This window comes from Mastigoproctus giganteus, chromosome 11, assembly GCF_048544385.1.
Source record: "Mastigoproctus giganteus isolate SK-2022 chromosome 11, ASM4854438v1, whole genome shotgun sequence".
Taxonomy (NCBI): domain Eukaryota; kingdom Metazoa; phylum Arthropoda; class Arachnida; order Uropygi; family Thelyphonidae; genus Mastigoproctus; species Mastigoproctus giganteus.
In genome coordinates this window covers 91,175,857-91,195,005 of record NC_143585.1, presented here as the reverse complement: position 1 = coordinate 91,195,005, position 19,149 = coordinate 91,175,857, and the positions used below count along the sequence as shown (strand labels likewise).

Below are 19,149 nucleotides of genomic sequence, written 5' to 3'. Positions count from 1 at the left end.
AAGATTAACTAGTAGCAACATGTGGCAATTATAACCTGTAACTGGATAAGGCAAGAGAAAGGTAATACAGTCGATTCCAGTTATTTGGGACACATCAGGACTAGTGCATTTTGGCCCGATTAAGCGGCTGCCCCAATTATCCGAAGTTTCACATAAATAGTTAAAAATACAATGGACCCCCCCTGTACAATGAAATCACGTTACGATGTGTAGTAAGCACCAGTCATTGTGATCACGTTTGTGAATTGAATTTTAATTCTATTAAACAGCTATTCTAATTAGCGAAAAATAGGAGGAATATTATTCACAGGCTATAAAAGTAAAAATATATTAAGCACAAATTTACTCTTTATTACCTTACCAATTAAAAAATTAAACAATACGTGAAAATCGGAAGAATATACGTGATAATCGGAATAATTAATACGTACTGTAATATGTACATACTCTTCAAATAGGCCTCTGGGGTTGGGTATATTCATACTATGATTTTTTAGTGTTTCTCACCAACCATTGAAGTAAAAACGAAAGACGGAAAACCAAATTCTTAAAATTTTTAATATTTACAATAAATTTATTTACAAACAAAACAAAATACCATATTACATATCAGTAATATGGTATGTTGTTTTGTTTGTAAATACATTTATTGTAAATATTAAAAATTTTAAGAATTTGGTTTTCCGTCTTTCGTTTTTACTTCAATGGTTGGTGAGAAACACTAAAAAATCATAGTATATGTACATACTAACTAGTTGATATTTCTGTTCACTGACATTTGTGGGTAGGGGTTAAAATTTAAAACAGTAAAAAGATAAGCAATCAATAACAAAGAACATGGCACACACACACACATTGCAAGTAGCACGATATGCGCAAGTGAGAATAGAGTAACAAGTTACGAAGCTTTAAAAATAGGAATGAAGAGAAGATTCTGAATATTAATTTTTTTATATGATTGAAGATTCCATGGAAGTGTAAATACATTTCACTATAATGACCCCCAGAATTCCAGCTGTCAGTATTGTCGCAAATTCAGTAAGATCGAGTTTACTATCCGTTTATCATAGATTTCACTAACAGAAAAGCCCAATAAATAGGTGACTTCTAATTTGTTTTTATTGTTTTATGGTTATGACCTCCAGAAATCTGACCGAACCACGTGGTACGGTTGCAGATAATCGTAGGGTAATCTCCAGTGGCCCAAATAACCAGAATCCACCATACTGTATCCATGGCTCCATCACTATTAATCCAGCAACTCTTCAGTTTTCTGGATAACCCTGCAAATATGTTGGGATGTGATTCCTAGTATAGATGGATCAAAATCATGCTCTCCTTTGACAATCTGTAGAGCCAGTCTATCATGATTATGGTTTACTGACCACATCTTAGGAAGATATTTTGGTTGCATAGTGTTTATAAAATGCTGTCTCCATTGAAGTTCTAGGGACAGAAGTCTGCCATGTTTAGCCATATACTGCACAACCTTCTTTCCATGTGGCACATATTTTTCATTAGGAGAACTACATTTAAAATAAAAAAAATCATTATTAATTTACTTAAAAAAACAGTGTTAAGTTTAGCATTTAATCTCTAAGAAAAGAAACGTACATATACCATAATAATTTTAAGCATTAAAAGGGAAAATTTCATTTATAAACTCTATAAAGGGGTTTTTTTTTTTAGACTTTTGTCAGTAGTCATCAAATGCAATCTGTCTGTGATAATTATATATAAGTGAATAGGTGGAAGGATATTGTTGGGATATCAGAGACATGGTATTACCCAGATATAAGGAATGCAGAATTTGAATTTGGCAAGTACAATGTGTACAGACAGGACAGGAAGCAAGGGGGACTATACTGTTAGTTAAGAAACACAAAATCTAAAGAAGTGCATCCAGTTGCCATGGTTGGACAGTGCAGGGTTGAGTCAGTTCGGTGTGACATAAGCACTGGGGACGCAAAAATGAGGGTAGGAGTTTGTTATAGGCCTAATGACTCTGATGCGTAAAATGAACAATTATACAGAGAAATAGTGGACCAATATCAGAGTGTCTTATAATGGGGGATTTTAATTTCCCAGATATTGAATGGAATTTGTGGGTTGGTCACTCACACACTAGTTAGGCTTTTGTGGATTTATTGGATGATTGTTTTCTACAGCAGCATGTTAGAGAGGCAACCAGAGGAAGTAACACTATCTGATTATCAGCAGTGATTATTCATGAATTAAGAATTTGCAGATAAAGGGACCACTAGGTGGCAGTGATCACAGTGTACTAATATGGGATTTACTTAAAGATGTAACTACCATCAGGGGTAAAGGGAAGGGTTTTTGTTTTCGTAAAGGTGACTAGGATGGGACTAGCTGATGATGTTACCAACGGCAAATTCTAAATGGGAAGCATTCAAAGAAGTAATCTTTGAAGCTACTAGGCTTTTTGTTCCAACTAAGAAATACTGTTCTAGGTTTAGGCCCAAATGGATGTCAGATGAAATAATGAGACTCAAGGCAGAGAAGGAAAATACATGGGATGCATATAAATTATCAATTGACACAGAAGCCTATGGTAGATAGAAGCTAATCTGTAATCAAGTCACAAAGAAGGTTAGGCAAGTGAAGGCAGATTATGAGAAATCTTTGGCAAAGGATGCAAAGATTTCTATACTTATATAAACTATAAAAGGAAGGGAAAGAATCAGATTGGTCCACTTGATATCAATGGTTTACTGCAGATGATCATTTTCAGAGAGATGCCAAACTAAATGAGTATTTTGCATTTACAGTCACACGAGGAGTTATTCAAGGAGGAGAGGGCCAGATGTTTATCAAACTCTAACAGGGAGTTAAAATATTTTATAATAACTGAGAGCAAAATGGAGGAGAAATTGTTGAGATTAAACATAAGAAAGGCACCTGGGGTGGGTGGGATCTATCCAGTTATTTTAAAGGAAGTAAGCAAATCCTTAGCCATAATTATAAGAGCATCCTTGGACTAAGAGGAAGTCTCCACTGACTGGAGATGTGAAAATGTATCCCCAATTCACAAAGGGTGACACGAGTAATTACAGACCAGTTATGACTTCTGTTCCAGGGAAAATAATGGAGTCACTGTTTAAAGAAGCATTGCAGGATCATCTAGACAAGACTGCAGTAATAATTCAGACAAAGCATGGGTTTGTTAAGGGGAAGTCTTGTCTGATCAATTTGATTGGATATTATGATGTGGTCACAAAGGAGCTGGATGGAAAAAATAATTTTGATATCATGTACTAGGATTTCAGCTTTTGATACTGTTGCACATGGAAGATTACTGTACAAATTGGAGCAGTATGGCATTAATGGCAAGTTGCTACAATGGATAAAAGGATGGTTGAGAGGGAGAAGACAGAGTGCTAATCAATGGACACAACTCTCTGTTGCTAATGTTATTAATGGTGTCCTGCAGGGTTTAGTGTTGAGCATCATTGTTGTTTTGTATATTTGTATATTTATCAATGATATTGCTGAAGGTATATATTAAGCTTAAAGTCAAAATTTGCAGCTGATACAAAGGTTAGGCAGGATTGTTAATAACAGTATTAGCATTAGTTGTGGCATATGATGCAAGAAAGAAAGCTTATACAGCATCACCCAAAAAAAAAAAAAAAACCCTTCCCATTTTTTCCATCCGGTCACTCCAAATGTTTGTTTAGTTCACCCTTAGATTTATTTAAACTATAAACTTCCACAACAACAGATGTAAGTCCATTTCAGCAATCAACTACCCGCTGGCTAAAGGTTCTTAGTCTGAGTAAGTGGAAGTATCCCGTCAGCAATGAGCCTGCTCAAACCAATCAGGGCCTTGTACACCTCAGCCAGATCCACTAGCAGGTGCCTAGTCTCCAGATGCTGCAACTTGCAGAACTTAAGCCTCTCTTGGTAAGAGCACCCTTTTGTTCCTCTCAACAATCTTGTTGCCCTTCTTTGTATATTCGTTCTAGCAACTCTACATCCTTCCTAAAATGAGGCCTCCAGACCTGTATGCAGTACTCAAAGTGTGGCTTGACCACTGCCTTATACAAAGGGATAATCACCTCCTTATCCCTGCTAGTAAAATTCCTGTATATAACTGACAAGACCCCATGAACTGCTCTGACAGCCTGTCTGCACTGCTCAGAAAACTTCATATCTGATTGCACAATTACCCCCAGATCGTTTTCATTCTCCACTACCCTGAGTGTAGTACTGCACAGTTAGTACGTTACTCTGGGGTTACTGCTACCCATATGCAGTACTTTGCATTTGTGAATGTTAAACTTCAGTTGCTATTTCTCAGCCCATCTACCTTACTTTTCTAGATCCTGTTGCAATAGCATACTGTCTTTAGTGTCATTAACAACCCTGCCAACCTTTGTGTCATCTGCAAACTTGGATATTAAGCCTGATATACCTTCATTAATATCATTGGTTAATACACAAAACAACGGGCCCAGCACTGAACCCTGAAGGACTCCGTTAATAACATTAGTCGTGAATTAGGGTTGAATTTGAAAGTGTCTGCAATTCTGCCCAAACACGATAGGAGGGAGTATATGATGAGAGCACTGTCGATCAATTCGGCCCTGGAAAGATTGTGCAAGGCTCAAGGGGTAGAATTTTTGTCAGCCTGGTCTGTATTTGTTAACAGGAGAGGCTGCTTCTACAGCGATGGGATACACTTAAATAGAAAGGGTGCAAGAATGTTTGCTGATGCTATCAAGGCAGTGTTAGGTGGGTCAGAAAACTGCTAGATTGGGGGGATACAAGGACTAATAGATTAACAGTAGCCACTGGCAGAGGTGAAAGTGATTCTTGCACTGCTTCTATTGGAATGAGCCGTAGCCTGGAAAATAAGATGCAGGATATTTCAGAGACTGCTGGGAATCATTGGGGTACAAGTAAACACATGGGTTGTGTTAGGGGTAGCTAAGAAAAAGAACAGGTGCATGTATACTTGCGTGAACACCAATGCTAGGAGTTTAGTAATACATTTGATGAATTTGAGGTATTGCTCAAAACATCAAAGGCAGATATTGTGGGAATTTCAGAGACGTGGTGTCACACAGATATAAGGAATGCAGAACTGGAATTTGGGGAGTACAATGTCTACAGAAAGGATAGGAAGGAAGGAGGGATTATGCTATTAGTTAAGAAATACATAAAATCCAAGGAAGTGAAGCCAGTCGACATTGCTGGACAGTACAGTGTCGAGTCAGTTTGGTGTGACATAAGCATTGGGAGATCAAAATTGACAGTAGGAGTGTGCTATAGGCCTAATGACTCTGATGAGTATAATAAGAAATTGTACAGGGAAATAGAGTGGGCCAGTAAATCAGAGAGTCTTATAAAGGGGGATTTTAATTTCCCAGATATTGACTATAATTTGGGGGGCTGGTCACTCACACACTAGCAAGGCTTTTGTGGATTTATTGGACGATTGTTTTCTACATCAGCATGTTCGGGAGGCAATTAGAGGGAGTAATACTCTTGATTTGATTATCAGTAGTGATTCTTCATGCATTAAGAATCTGCAGGTAAATGAACCACTAGGTGGCAGTGATCACAGTGTGCTGAAGTGGGATTTACTCAAAGAGGTAACTACCATTAGGGGTAAAGGGAAGGGTTATTACTTTCGTAAAGGCGACTACGATGGACTGAGACAGTATTTAAATTCTATACAGTGGGACCAACTGATGATGTTACCAACAGAAAATTCAAAATGGGAAGCATTCAAAGAACTTATATTGGAAGCTACTAGGCTTTACATACCAACTAAGAAATATTGTTCAAGGTTTAGGCCTAAGTGGATGTCAGATGAACTAATGAAAAATATGGCAGAGAAGAAAAATGCATGGGATACATACAAATTAACACGTGACACAGAAGCCTATGATAGATACAAGTTGATCTGTAACCAAGTTACAAAGGAGGTTAGGCAGGCAAAGGCAGATTACGAGAAATCTTTGGCAAGGGATGCAAAGAAAAACAGCAAACAGTTCTTTACTTATGTAAACTCTAGAAGGAAGGGGATGAATCAGATTGGTCCACTTGATATCAATGGTTCAACTGTTGATGATCCTGCTCAGGTAGCTAACAAACTAAATGAATATTTTGCATCGACATTCACACATGAGGAGTTATTCAGCGAGGGGAATGCCAGAGGTGTATTCAACTCAGGCAGTAAGCTAGAGAATCTTGTAATAACTGAGAATAAAGTGGAGGAGAAATTGTTGAAGATAAATACAAGAAAGGCACCTGGGGTGGATGGGATCTATCCAGTTATATTAAAGGAGGCAGCAAAGGAAGTAAGCAAACCCTTAGACATAATTATGAGAGCTTCCTTGGACTCAGGGGAAGTACCCATGGACTGGAGATGTGCAAATGTGACCCCAATTCACAAAGGAGGATCAAAGGGCGACAAGTAATTATAGACCTGTGAGTGTAATTTCTGTTCCCGGAAAATTAATGGGGGCACTGGTTAAAGAAGCACTGCAGGATCATCTAGACAAGACTTCAGTTATAGCTCAGACACAGCATGGTTTTGTTAAGGGGAAGTCTTGCCTGACCAATTTGATTGGATACTATGATGCAGTCACAAAAGAACTGGATGGAGGGAATAACTTTGATATTATATACTTGGATCTTAGAAAGGCTTTTGATACTGTTGCACATGGAAGACTGCTGCACAAATTGGAGTACTGTGGCATTGGAGGCAAATTAGCATTAGCATTAGTAGAGGCATTTGATGCAAGAAAGCAAGCTTATGCAGCATCAGCCAAAAAAAAAACAAAAAAAAAAAAAAACCCACTTCCACTTCACCCCTCTGTTCGTTCAAAATACCTGTCCAGCTGAGCCTTAAACTTATTTAGGCTATCAACCTCCATTACAAGGGATGGAAGTCTGTTCCACCAACCAACCACCCGCTGGCTAAAGGCAAATTTCCGCACGTCTATCCTACATCTGTCATTCCTCAATTTGAATTTATGCCCTCTCAGGTGATTATTCTGAGCAAGAGGAAGAAGAATCCCATCAGCATTGAGCATGCTCAAACCATTCAAGGCTTTGTACACCTCTATCAGATCACCTCTCTGCTGCCTAGTCTCCAGACACTGTAATTTGCAAAACTTAAGCCTTTCTTCGTAAGAGCACCCCTTTGTTCCATTCACTAATCTTGTTGCCCTTCTCTGTACTCGTTCCAGCAGCTCTACATCCTTCTTGAAATGAGGCCTCCAGACCTGTATACAGTACTCTAGGTGTGGCCTGATCATTGCCTTATACAAGGGAATAATCACCTCCTTATCTCTGCTGGAACAATTCCTGTATATCATTGACAATACTCCATGAGCTACTCTTGCAGCCCGTCTGCACTGCTCAGAGAACTTCATATCTGCCTGCACAATCACCCCCAAGTCCCTTTCATTCTCTACCACTGTCAGTGTAGTACCACAGAGTTGATACGTTGCTCTGGGGTTGCTGTTTCCCATGTGTAGTACTTTACATTTGTCAATGTTAAACTTCATTTGCCACCTCTCAGCTCATCTGCTCAACCTTTCCAGATCCTGTTGCAGCAGCATAGTGTCAGTAGTGTCCTTGACAGCCCTGCCAATCATCAATATCATTTATAAATACAGAAAACAATAATGGACCCAACACTGAGCCCTGAGGGACTCCACTAATAACATTAGTCCACGATGAGCAGTGTCCATTGATTACCACTCTCTGTCTTTTCCCCCTCAACCACCCCTTTATCCATAGCAGCAATTTGCCTCCAGTGTCACACTGCTCCTTTTTGTGTAGCAGTCTTCCATGTGCAACAGTATCAAAAGCCTTTCTAAGATCCAAGTATATAATATTAAAGCTATTCCCTGCATCCAGTTCTTTTGTGACTGCATCAGAGTATCCAATCAAATTGGTCAGGCAAGACTTCCCCTTAACAAAACCATGCTGTGTCCGAGCTATAACTGAAGTCTTGTCTAAATGATCCTGCAGTGCTTCTTTAACCAGTGCCTCCATTAATTTTCCTGGAACAGAAGTTAAGCTCACAGGTCTATAATTACTTGTGTCAGCCTTTGATCCTCCTTTGTGAATTGGGGTCACATTTGCACATTTCCAGTCTATGGGTACTTCCCCTGAGTCCAAGGAAGCTCTCATAATTATGGCTAAGGGTTTGCTTACTTCCTTTGCTGCCTCTTTTAATATAACTGGATAGATCCCATCCACCCTAGGTACCTTTCTTGTGTTTATCTTCAACAGTTTCTCCTCCACTTTACTCCCAGTTATTTCAAGATTCTGTAGCTTACTGCTAGAGTTGAATACACCTCTGGCATTCCCCTCGCTGAATAACTCCTCATGTGTGAATGTCGATGCAAAATATTCATTTAGTTTGTTAGCTACCTGAGCAGGATCATCAACAGTTGACCCATCAATATCAAGTGGACCGATCTGATTCATCCCCTTCCTTCTAGAGTTTACATAAGTAAAGAACTCTTTGCTGTTTTTGTTTGCATCCCTTGCCAAGGATTTCTCGTAATCTGCCTTCGCCTGCCTAATCTCCTTTGTAACTTGGTTGCATATCAACTTGTATCTATCATAGGCTTCTGTATCATGTGTTAATTTGTAAGTATCCCATGCATTTTTCTTCTCTGCTTTGCTGCTATGGATAAAGGGATGGTTGAGGGGGAGAAGACAGAGAGTGGTAATCAATGGACACTGCTCATCGTGGACTAATGTTATTAGTGGAGTCTCTCAGGGTTCAGTATTGGGTCCATTATTGTTTTCTGTATTTATAAATGATATTGATGATGGTATATCAAGCTTAATGTCCAAGTTTGCAGACGATACGAAGGTTGGCAGGGTTGTCAAGGACACTACTAACACTATGCTACTGCAACAGGATCTGGAAAGGTTGAGCTGATGGGTTGAAAGGTGGCAAATGAAGTTTAACATTGACAAATGTAAAGTACTACACATGGGAAACAGCAACCCCAGAGCAACGTATCAACTCTGTGGTACTACACTGACAGTGGTAGAGAATGAAAGGGACCTGGGGGTGGTTGTGCAGGCAGACATGAAGTTTTCTGAGCAGTGCAGACGGGCTGCAAGAGTAGCTCATGGTGTATTGTCGATGATATATAGGAATTTTTCTAGCAGGGATAAGGAGGTGATTATTCCCTTGTATAAGGCAATGGTCAGGCCACACCTATAGTACTGTATACAGGTTTGGAGGCCTCATTTCAAGAAGGATGTAGAGATGCTGGAACGAGTACAGAGAAGGGCAACAAGATTGGTGAATGGAACAAAGGGGTGCTCTTATGAAGAAAGGCTTAAGTTTTGCAAATTACAGTGTCTGGAGACTAGGCACTAGCGAGGTGATCTGATAGAGGTGTATAAAGCCTTGAATGGTTTGAGCATGCTCAATGCTGATGGGATTCTTCCTCTTGCTCAGAATAATCACCTGAGAGGGCATAAATTCAAATTGAGGAAAGATAGATGTAGGATAGACGTGAGGAAATTTGCCTTTAGCCAGCGGGTGGTTGGTTGGAGGAACAGACCTCCATCCCTTGTCGTGGAAGTTGATAGCCTAAATAAGTTTAAGGCTCAGCTGGACAGGTATTTTGAACGAACAGAGGGGTGAAGTGGAAGTGGGTTTTTTTTTTTTTTTTTTGGCTGATGCTGCATAAGCTTGCTTTCTTGCATCAAATGCCTCTACTAATGCTAATTAGTCCATGTAGAGCAATGTCCATTTATTACCACTCTCTGCCGTCTTCCACTCAACCATCCCTTTATCCATTACAGCAACTTGCCCTTAATGTCATACCGCTCCAATTTGTACAGTAGTCTTCCATGTGCAACAGTAACAAACGCTTTCCTGAAATCCAAGTATATGATATCAAAATTATTTTTTTGCATCCAGCTCCCTTGTGACCACATCGTAGTACCCAATCAAATTGGTCAGACAAGACTTCCCTTTACCAAACCCATGCTGTGTCTGAACTATTACTGCAGCCTTGTCTAGTTGATCCTGTATCACCTCTTTACCAAGCGACTCCATTATTTTACCCGGAACAGAAGTTAAGCCAACAGGTCTATAATTATTTGTCACCGTTTGAACCCTCTTTTGTGAATTGGGGATAAATTTGCACATCTCCAGTCCATGGGGAACTTCTCTGAATCTAAGGATGCTCTCATAATTATGGCTAAGGGTTTGCTAACTTCCCATGCTGCCTCCTTCAATATAACTGAATAGATTCCATCCACCTCAGGTGCTTTTCTCATGTTTAACCTTAAAATTACTTCTCCTCTTTGATCTCAATTATTACAAAATCACTTAACTCCCTGTTAGAGTTTAATAAACTTCTGGCATTCCCCTCCTTCAATAACTCCTCATGAATGTAGGTGCAAAATTCCAGCTACTTGAGCAGGATCATCAATAGTTGATCTATCTATGTTAAGTGAACCAATCTGATTCATTCCCTTCCTTCTAGAGTTTACAAAAGGAAAGAACTCTTTGCTGTTTTTCTTTGCGTCCTTTGGCAAAGATTTCCCGTGATCTGCCTTTGCCTGCCTAACCTCCTTTGTGACTTGATTACAGACTAGCTTATATCTGCCATAGGCTTCTGTGTCGCCTGATAATTTATATGCATCCCATGCATGTATTTCTTCTCTGCCACGAATCTCATTAATTCATCTGACATACATTTAGGCCTGAACTTTGAACAGTATATCTTAGTTGGTATGAAAAGCCTAGTAGCCTCCAAGATTAAGTTCCTGAACGCTTACCATTTAGAATTCACTATTGGTAACATCATCAGTTGATCCCGCTGTATAGAATTTAAAAACTGTCTGAGACCACTATAGTCACCTTTGTGAAAGCAAAAACCCTTCCCTTTACCCTTGATGGTAGTTACATCTTTTAAGTAAATCCCACATCAGTACACTGTGATCACTGTCACCTAGTGTTCTTTATCTGCAGATTCTTAATGTTTAAAGAACCACTACTGATAACCAGATAAAGGGAATTACTCCCTCTAGTTGCCTCCCAAACATGCTGCTGTAGAAAACAATCATCCAATAAATCCACAAAAGCCTTGCTAGTGTATGAGTGACCAACCTACAAGTTCCAGTCAATATCTGGACAGTTAAAATTGCCAATTACAAGACATTCTTATTTACTGGCCAATCGGATGCTCGTGTCAATGGGATGCTCGTCCTTATATTTTATGTTTCTTAACTAAAAGCATAACCCCCTCCTCCATCCTATGCCAATTGGATGCTCGTCCTTAGATTTTATGTTTCTTAACTAAAAGCATAACCCCTCCTCCCTTTCTGTACACATTGCTTTCCCCAAATTCCAATTCTGCACTGCTTATAACTGTGTGACACCATGTCTCTAATATCCCAACAGTATCTGCCTTTGATGCCTTGATTAGAACTTCAAATTCATCAAATTTATTTACTATACTTCTAGCATTGTTGTACATGCAAGTTTACAGGCACCTGTTCTTACTCTTAGTTACTCTAACACAGCCCATGCATTTACTTGTTCCATGATGACTCTCAGCAGATCTTGAAATCCCCAGCAACTTTCTCTCTAGGCAGCTGGTCATTAACAATAGAAGCAGTGCAAGAATCACGTTCGCCTCTGCTTGCAGCTACTGTTAATCTTTTAGTCTGCGAATCTCCAAGCTAGCAGTTTTTTCGACGCATCTAACATTGCCTTGTTACCATCAGCAAATATTCTTGCACCCTTTATATTTAAATGTATCCCAGCCCTATAGAAGCAGTCTTTCCCATTAGCAAGCACAATAATGGCAGTGTTCTGCTGCAACAGGATCTGGAAAAGTTGGGCAGATGGGCTGAGAATTGGCAACTGAAGTTTAACATTGACAAATGCAGAGTACTGCTTATGCATAGCAGTAACCCCAGAGTAACATACCAACTGGGTGGTGTTACACTCAGAGTAGTGGAGAATGAACGAGACCTGGGGGCAATTGTGCAGTCAGATATGAAGTTTTCTGAGCAGTGCAGACAGGCTGCCAGTGTATGCCATGGTGTTATGTCAATAATATACAGGAATTTTGTGAGTAGGGATAAGGAGGTGATTATTCCTTTGTATAAGGCATTGGTCAGGCCACACCTTGAGTACTGTATACAGGTCTGGAAGTCTCATTTTAGGAAGTAGAGTTGCTAGGCAGTACAGAGAAGGGCAACAAGACTGGTGAGGGGAACAAAGGGGTTCTCTTATGAAGAAAGGCTTCAGTTCTGCAAATTGCAGCATCTGGAGATTAGGCACCTGCGAGGCAATCTGATTGAGGTGTATAAGGCCTGGAGGGGGACCAGGTATCCTGTGTGTTATCAGACACTCAGCCTAAAACACTGATGGATCCAATATCTCTCTATTACAGAAGATTTAGGAGAAGTCCGGTTGGCCTGCCTCCCTAAAATCAACTCATACACACCTTCTCGATGGTAAGCCCTGTTACGTCACTTAGGTGGCAACGAACGTGTAGAGTGGTTCTCTTCAAGACGCCTGGCCAGCGTGAAGAGGAAAAGACCAAACCCTCCAGCAATGAGAGCACAACAATACAAATGGCCCTCAGTCCCCAGCAGCTTTCACTCTCCCTCTTACGGCAGCGAGAGGATCAGAGTGGAAGCAGAGGGTGCTAAGAATCTCTGGGTACGACCAGGCTGCCATGCACGGAAATTGATCTTGGCCTGTTATAACGTACGATCACTCATCGGTGAAGACAGGATATTAGAGCTGGAAAAGGAATTAGAAAATGTGAATTGGAATATCATCGGTTTGGCTGAAACAAGAAGAAGAAATGAATCACTTATAAGTTTATCAAGTGGAAATCTGCTGTACACCAATGGAAACAGTGAAAGGAGTGAAGGTGGAGTTGGGTTTCTGGTCCATAAAGATTTTAAAAACAACATTTTGGAATTCAAAAGTACATCACCAAGGGTGTCAAGACTAATATTCAAGATTTCTAAGAGGTACAAGCTAAAGATTATGATTTATGCACCAACATCGAGCCATGATGAAGAAGAGGTTGAGGAAATGTACACTGAAATTGAGAGTCTTCTAGATGAGCACAAAACCCACTACACTATTATTATGGGGGACTTCAATGCTAAGGTTGGAAAAAGGCAAAACAGTGCAGAAAGAGGAACTATAGGAAATTTTGGAATTGGTGAAAGAAATAAAAGAGGTGAAAGACTTGTGGAATTTGCAGAATCTCAAGGACTGTCAGTAATGAACACTTTTTTCAAGAAAAGGGTGAACAGAAAGTGGACATGGAAGAGTCCAAATGGATTAACAACTAATGAAATCGACTTCATCCTCACTAACAGAAGATATATTGTGAATGATGTTACCGTCCTGAATAAGGTAAATGTTGGAAGTGATCACAGAATGGTAAGATGTACACGATATAGATGTAGGAAAGGAAAGGAAAGGAAAAAACTGACTCGAGTAAATAATACAAAGGTCTTTGAAATAACAGAGGAGGAGAAAAAGCAGTATGTACTGGAACTTAAGAACAAGTTTGAGCTTCTGCAGACTGCTCAGGACCAAGATATCGACGAGGAATATTACAACTTTCTGAAAGTGATAAAGCCCAAGAAACCTATAGGGAAACAGAAATCCAAAGAAGAAAAAATTAGTCAAGAAACACTTGTCATGATGAACCAAAGACGACAAATGAAGAGCAAGAAAAACACTGACAGGGAGAAAATTGAGTATACTGAGTTATGCAAAGCCATTAGAAAGAGACTCAGAGAGGACATAAGAAGATTTAACACAAGAAAAGTAGAACAAGCATTAAGGGAAAACAAAGGATTTAAATCAGCAGCCATGAGCAGTAATACAGAAAGACAAATGATACTGAAACTGAAGAATAGCGATGGTGTACTTATAAACAGCAGAGAAGGCATAATTCAAATAGCAGAAGACTACTATAGAGAATTATACAAGGAGCGAGGGAATGATACCAGCAGTGGGGAACATGGATTGCAAAGTAGCAACACATACGACATACCCGATATTCTTCCTGATGAGGTAGAACATGCATTGAAGAAAATGAAGAATCAGAAAGCCCCGGGGGAAGATGAAGTTACTGTAGAGTTGTTAAAATTGGGAGGAAGAGACATAACACAAAAACTGGCAAGGCTCTTCACAAAGTGCATTAGAAAAGGCGTGATGCCTAAGCAGTGGAATAATGCAATCATAGTTTTGCTGCATAAGAAAGGAGATAAATCAGAAATTGGAAATTATAGACCAATTAGCTTGTTATCCCATATCTACAAGTTGTTCACAAGGGTCATTACTAACAGATTAGAAAGAATACTTGATGAGAATCAACCGAAAGAGCAAGCTAGCTTTAGGACAGGATTCTCAACTATGGATCACCTTCACGTAATATCACAGCTAATGGAGAAAGCAAATGAATATAAAACACCATTATGCCTGGCATTTGTGGATTATGAAAAGGCATTTGACTCCATACAGCATAAGGCAATGTTTCGGGCACTGGAAAGACAAGGCATAGATACTCCATATATTATGATTTTGAAGAAAATATATGAGAGTGCTACATCCTTTATTAGACTAGACAAAGACAGTAGCAAATTTAAAATCGAGAAAGGAGTTCGACAAGGAGACGCAATATCGCCGAAGCTGTTTACTGCTGCCCTTGAGGAAGCTTTCAGAAGATTAGACTGGTCGCAGAAAGGAGTCAATGTGAACGGAGAGTACCTAAACCATTTACGATTTGCAGATGACATTGTGGTCATAAGCCACGATCCCAAAGAATTAGAGGAAAATCTTAATCAGTTATGCACAGTTAGTAAGGATTTTGGACTAAAGATGAATATGGCTAAAACAAAAGTAATGATGAACAAGTATGCCACAGAAAGGGAAATAATGATTGAAGGAGCAGTAATTGAAAAGGTGGAGTCATATACTTATCTGGGACAAGTTATTAGCTGTAATAATGATAAATGGCTGGAAGTCAAGAGAAGAATAAATTTTGGATGGATAGCATTCAGGAAATATAGTCACATACTGAAGAGCAATATCCCAGTTTGTCTGAAACGTAAAATAATGAATCAATGTATACTCCCCACCATTACTTATGGAAGTGAAACTTGGGCACTCACCAAAAGAATGGAAGAGAAGCTAAGAACTACACAGCGGAGAATGGAACGAATTATATTGGGAATCAGACTGTTAGATAAGAAGAGAAACACATGGATTAGGCAGCAAACTCAAGTAAAGGACATTCTTATCAAAACTAAAGAACTAAAATGGTCTTTGGCAGGACACATAGCTCGAAGACATGATGACAGATGGACTAAGAAAATAACAGAATGGTACCCAAGAGGAGCTAGAAGAAAACCTGGAAGACAAAGGCGGAGATGGATAGATGAAATTCATGAGTTTTTGAGTAGTAAATGGATGGGCAGTGCTCAAAAAAGAAGGAACTGGAATGTTGCTGGAGAGGCCTTCATCCTGCAGTGGATTGAAAATGGCTGATGATGAAGGCCTGGAATGGATTGAGCAGGCTCAATGCTGATAGGATTCTTCCTCTTGCTCAGATTATAAACATGAGGGGGCATGAACTGAAATTGAGGAAAGAATAATTGTCGAATTGATGTGCGGAAATTTGCCTTTAGCCAGTGGTAGTTGAGTGCTGCAATAAACTTCTATCTGTCATTGTGGAAGTTGATAGCTTAAATAAATTCAAGGCAGAACTAGACAAACATTTTGGAGTGAATTGGATGGGTGAAATGGGAAGGTTTTTTTTTTTTCTGCAGATGCTGTATAAGCTGTCTTTCTTGCATACTTCTCTTTTATAAAAATATAAACATAGTTTAATGCAGGATTACAAAAATCACTTTTTTAACACTATGCGTGTGGCTGACCACTGTGCTTTCAGGTTTGGGATAAGCCTTACGAAGAAAGGCTTAAGTTTTGCAAATTACAGTGTCTGGAAACTAGGCACCAGCGGGGTGATCTGATAGAGGTGTACAAAGCTTTGAATGGTTTGAGCATGCTCAATGCTGATGGGATTCTTCCTCTAGCTCAGAAAAATCACCTGAGAGGGCATAAATTCAAATTGAGGAAAGACAGATGTAGGATAGATGTGCGGAAATTTGCCTTTAGCCAGCGGGTGGTTGGTGGGTGGAACAGACTTCCATCCCTTGTCGTGGAAGTTGATAGCCTAAATAAGTTTAAGGCTCAGCTGGACAGGTATTTCGAACGAACAGAGGGGTGAAGTGGAAGTGGTTATTTTTATTTATTTATGTTACTTTTTTTTTTTTTTTTTTTTTTGGCTGATGCTGCATAAGCTTGCTTTCTTGCATCAAATGCCTCTACTAATGCTAATGCTAATGCTACTGGCATTTTAGCATAACTAATGTGCGGTATTTTATTGGATGGGTGAGGTCCCAGTCCCTTCTCCATTTTTTGCAACTGCCTTTTTACCAACTCCAACTATCTACTCTTCACATTCTTCCAGGGTGGGCATCTCCATAAGTAGGTGTGACTTGGTTCCAGTCACACCTACTTATGGGCATCTCCATAAGTAGGTGTGACTGGAACCAAGTCGAGACATTAATCAAGTTGGGAATTGGGAAGGTAATCCACCCATGTCCTTGTGGTTAGGCAGAAGCCAGGGATGGGTCTCCTTGTGTCACTGCTCCCTCATTAGTGGATGGCCAATCATGCAGCACAAATGGCCCAACACCACAGAGTGCAATATACAGTGTTTTCCCCAGGACCTATCGAATGAGTGCACTGCTGGGTGAATTTAACTCACCGCCTGGCTAAAATTTAAGCGATTCTTGTGGTATCGTATGGTACTGCTCACTGATCGAGGTAAATGCGACAGGAGCAGATGCTGTCTGGCTGGATTTGATTGAATGCCGAAAGATCGGTAGAACTCGGCTTTCTGGTACGTAATCTACCTACGGAGAAGACCTCCCACTATTTGCCCATTGAGTGACGTCGAGCAGCCATCACGTAGCTCGACGATGACAAATCCAGATCACCGAGAAGATTGTCATATGCTTTATGTTGGGCTATCAGATGCCAGTCAATTGACACCATCGATATGTTGGTTAGTAGAGGTCCTAGATACCAAACAGGAGCTCTAATAACAGGGATGGGCAGTCACGCACCTGGATTTCCGAGTGAACCTTTCATATTCTCTCTCCAAAAAAAAATCCTTTATGCTGTTCTAAATCTCTAAATTCTTCAAATTCCCAAACTATTAGTGTAATACGAGGGAGCGGGAATTTTCCTTCTATCCTACTTCTCTTCCTTTCGCCTACTCAACCCCCCCCCCACCACACTTTTGAAATACGGCAATGGAACATGCCCGGGCTATAAATACGGCTTATGACACATGTTCGCTCTCCTTTGAAGCTGGTATAAATGAAGAGTCTCCCCATCAAGTTTCAGGAAATCATCTCCCTTTATACTTCTATTATTTCCCCATGCATGGATTTAGGATCAAAGCCTGCTTTTATTCCTTCACCCTCTTACTAGGTTTATTTCATTTCAATACTATTTCTAATTACATCTCACCTGGATGCAGTCAATCCTGAAATAAAAATCTGAGGTAAGAGAATTTCTGCCCTAAAATATAATATTTCAAAAATTTTAAATTCCAAAAATACTTCTTAATAGTCTATACTATTAAGAAGTATAGACTATAGTATAAATATACAATCCTATTTGGTTAAAATTCACAAGATCAATTTTAAATTCAAAATGAGGACACAGATCTACAAGAAAAAAAATCACAAATTAGCATTTGTCCGATTTTACAAAAATTAGCGGGTCTCGACTACCCAAAGTTGTCTACTCAACAACAGTTATAACTTGAATATCTACATTTGTAGTCAGTTTCCTCCTTATTGGGAGTTTCTGATATGGATATAAAGCACCTGTATAGTCATGAAAATAGTATACAGACTAATTTTATCATTCCCATTGTCTGTAACTGTGTAACTGTATTCTAGGCTTGCTGTAGGAATAAAATAATCGCAGAATAACTCCCAGTTAAAAAAAAACCACACCTCTGCATAACTACCTTATTCAAACCTGAGTTAACCACTGTTATGCAGAATGAAAGGGCCTTTATCACTGATTGGAGACAAATTCCTAAGCTTAATGATAGGACTCGCATCCAGACCTCTTCCAAATGGATTACAATTTGCAAAGAAAGCCACTATGCTGTTATGAAATGTCTATAAAGAAAGAAGGGAAAATATCATATTTCTGCTTTACTCTATTTGTGAATCAGACTGTGCAACATAAATAAAAGACAAGAAACTTCAAAATGAGACTGCAGTGACAATACATTTAAATTTCATTATTGTACTCTAGTTGCAAAACACTGATAACAGAAACTTTTACTGAAAACAGAAAAACCAGAGTATCAATTCTCAAATGATAATAAGAATGAAAGAAACCTATTTTGTGGGCAGTAAATCTCCAATTTCAAATGGAAATATTATTGACTTTAATAATGAAAGATGCAATACAATACAAAAACATCTGCAATAACATTATGGAGTACACATAAGAACAAGCAAAATATGTGGATTCAACCTACCCTGTAATAATAATTTTTCAAATAAATAGGGGATATTAATATCGATCATATAGTGCACTGTTTCCCAAACTGGAGTCGGTGTACCTTACGGCCTGCTATCCTCATATATACTTTACAAATTTCAATCTAAAAAATACCATAATCATGTACCCCTGGGGATCCGTGAAACACACCTTCTGGAACTGGGATCAAATTATTTGTTCTATGTATACCAAATTGATGATAAATAAAGTTTTTATTATATATTTGTTTTTTTTTTAACCCCAAACACGAGAGGTATTAGAACCTATAGTACTTAGTACCGTGCTTGGGTTGGAGGTTGAGAAGACGAAAGAAGATATTTGTTGACATTGGACTTGAACTTCTGTAGATTGTAATTTTCAGGAAATACGTATGAAGGAAGGTTGTTCCAGAAAACAGCAGTTGAATGAATAAATGAGGAAGATGAAAAGTTGGTTCTGTGGGTTTGAAGTTGGACAGTAAATGGATGTTGGCTGGT

General features: G+C 39.2%; 1 protein-coding gene across 1 annotated transcript in view; it reads right to left on the bottom strand.

The window, feature by feature from the left end:
• Positions 1 to 1,101: 1,101 nt before the first annotated feature.
• Positions 1,102 to 19,149, bottom strand: part of LOC150078253 (exonuclease 3'-5' domain-containing protein 2-like) — a 163,514-nt gene continuing 145,466 nt past the window's right edge. Inside the window, exon 11 of the mRNA XM_090384514.1 lies at positions 1,102 to 1,526. Within this exon, the coding sequence (XP_090240640.1) occupies positions 1,250 to 1,526 (277 nt within the window). The 3' untranslated portion in view covers positions 1,102 to 1,249. The remainder of the gene's footprint in view (positions 1,527 to 19,149) is intronic.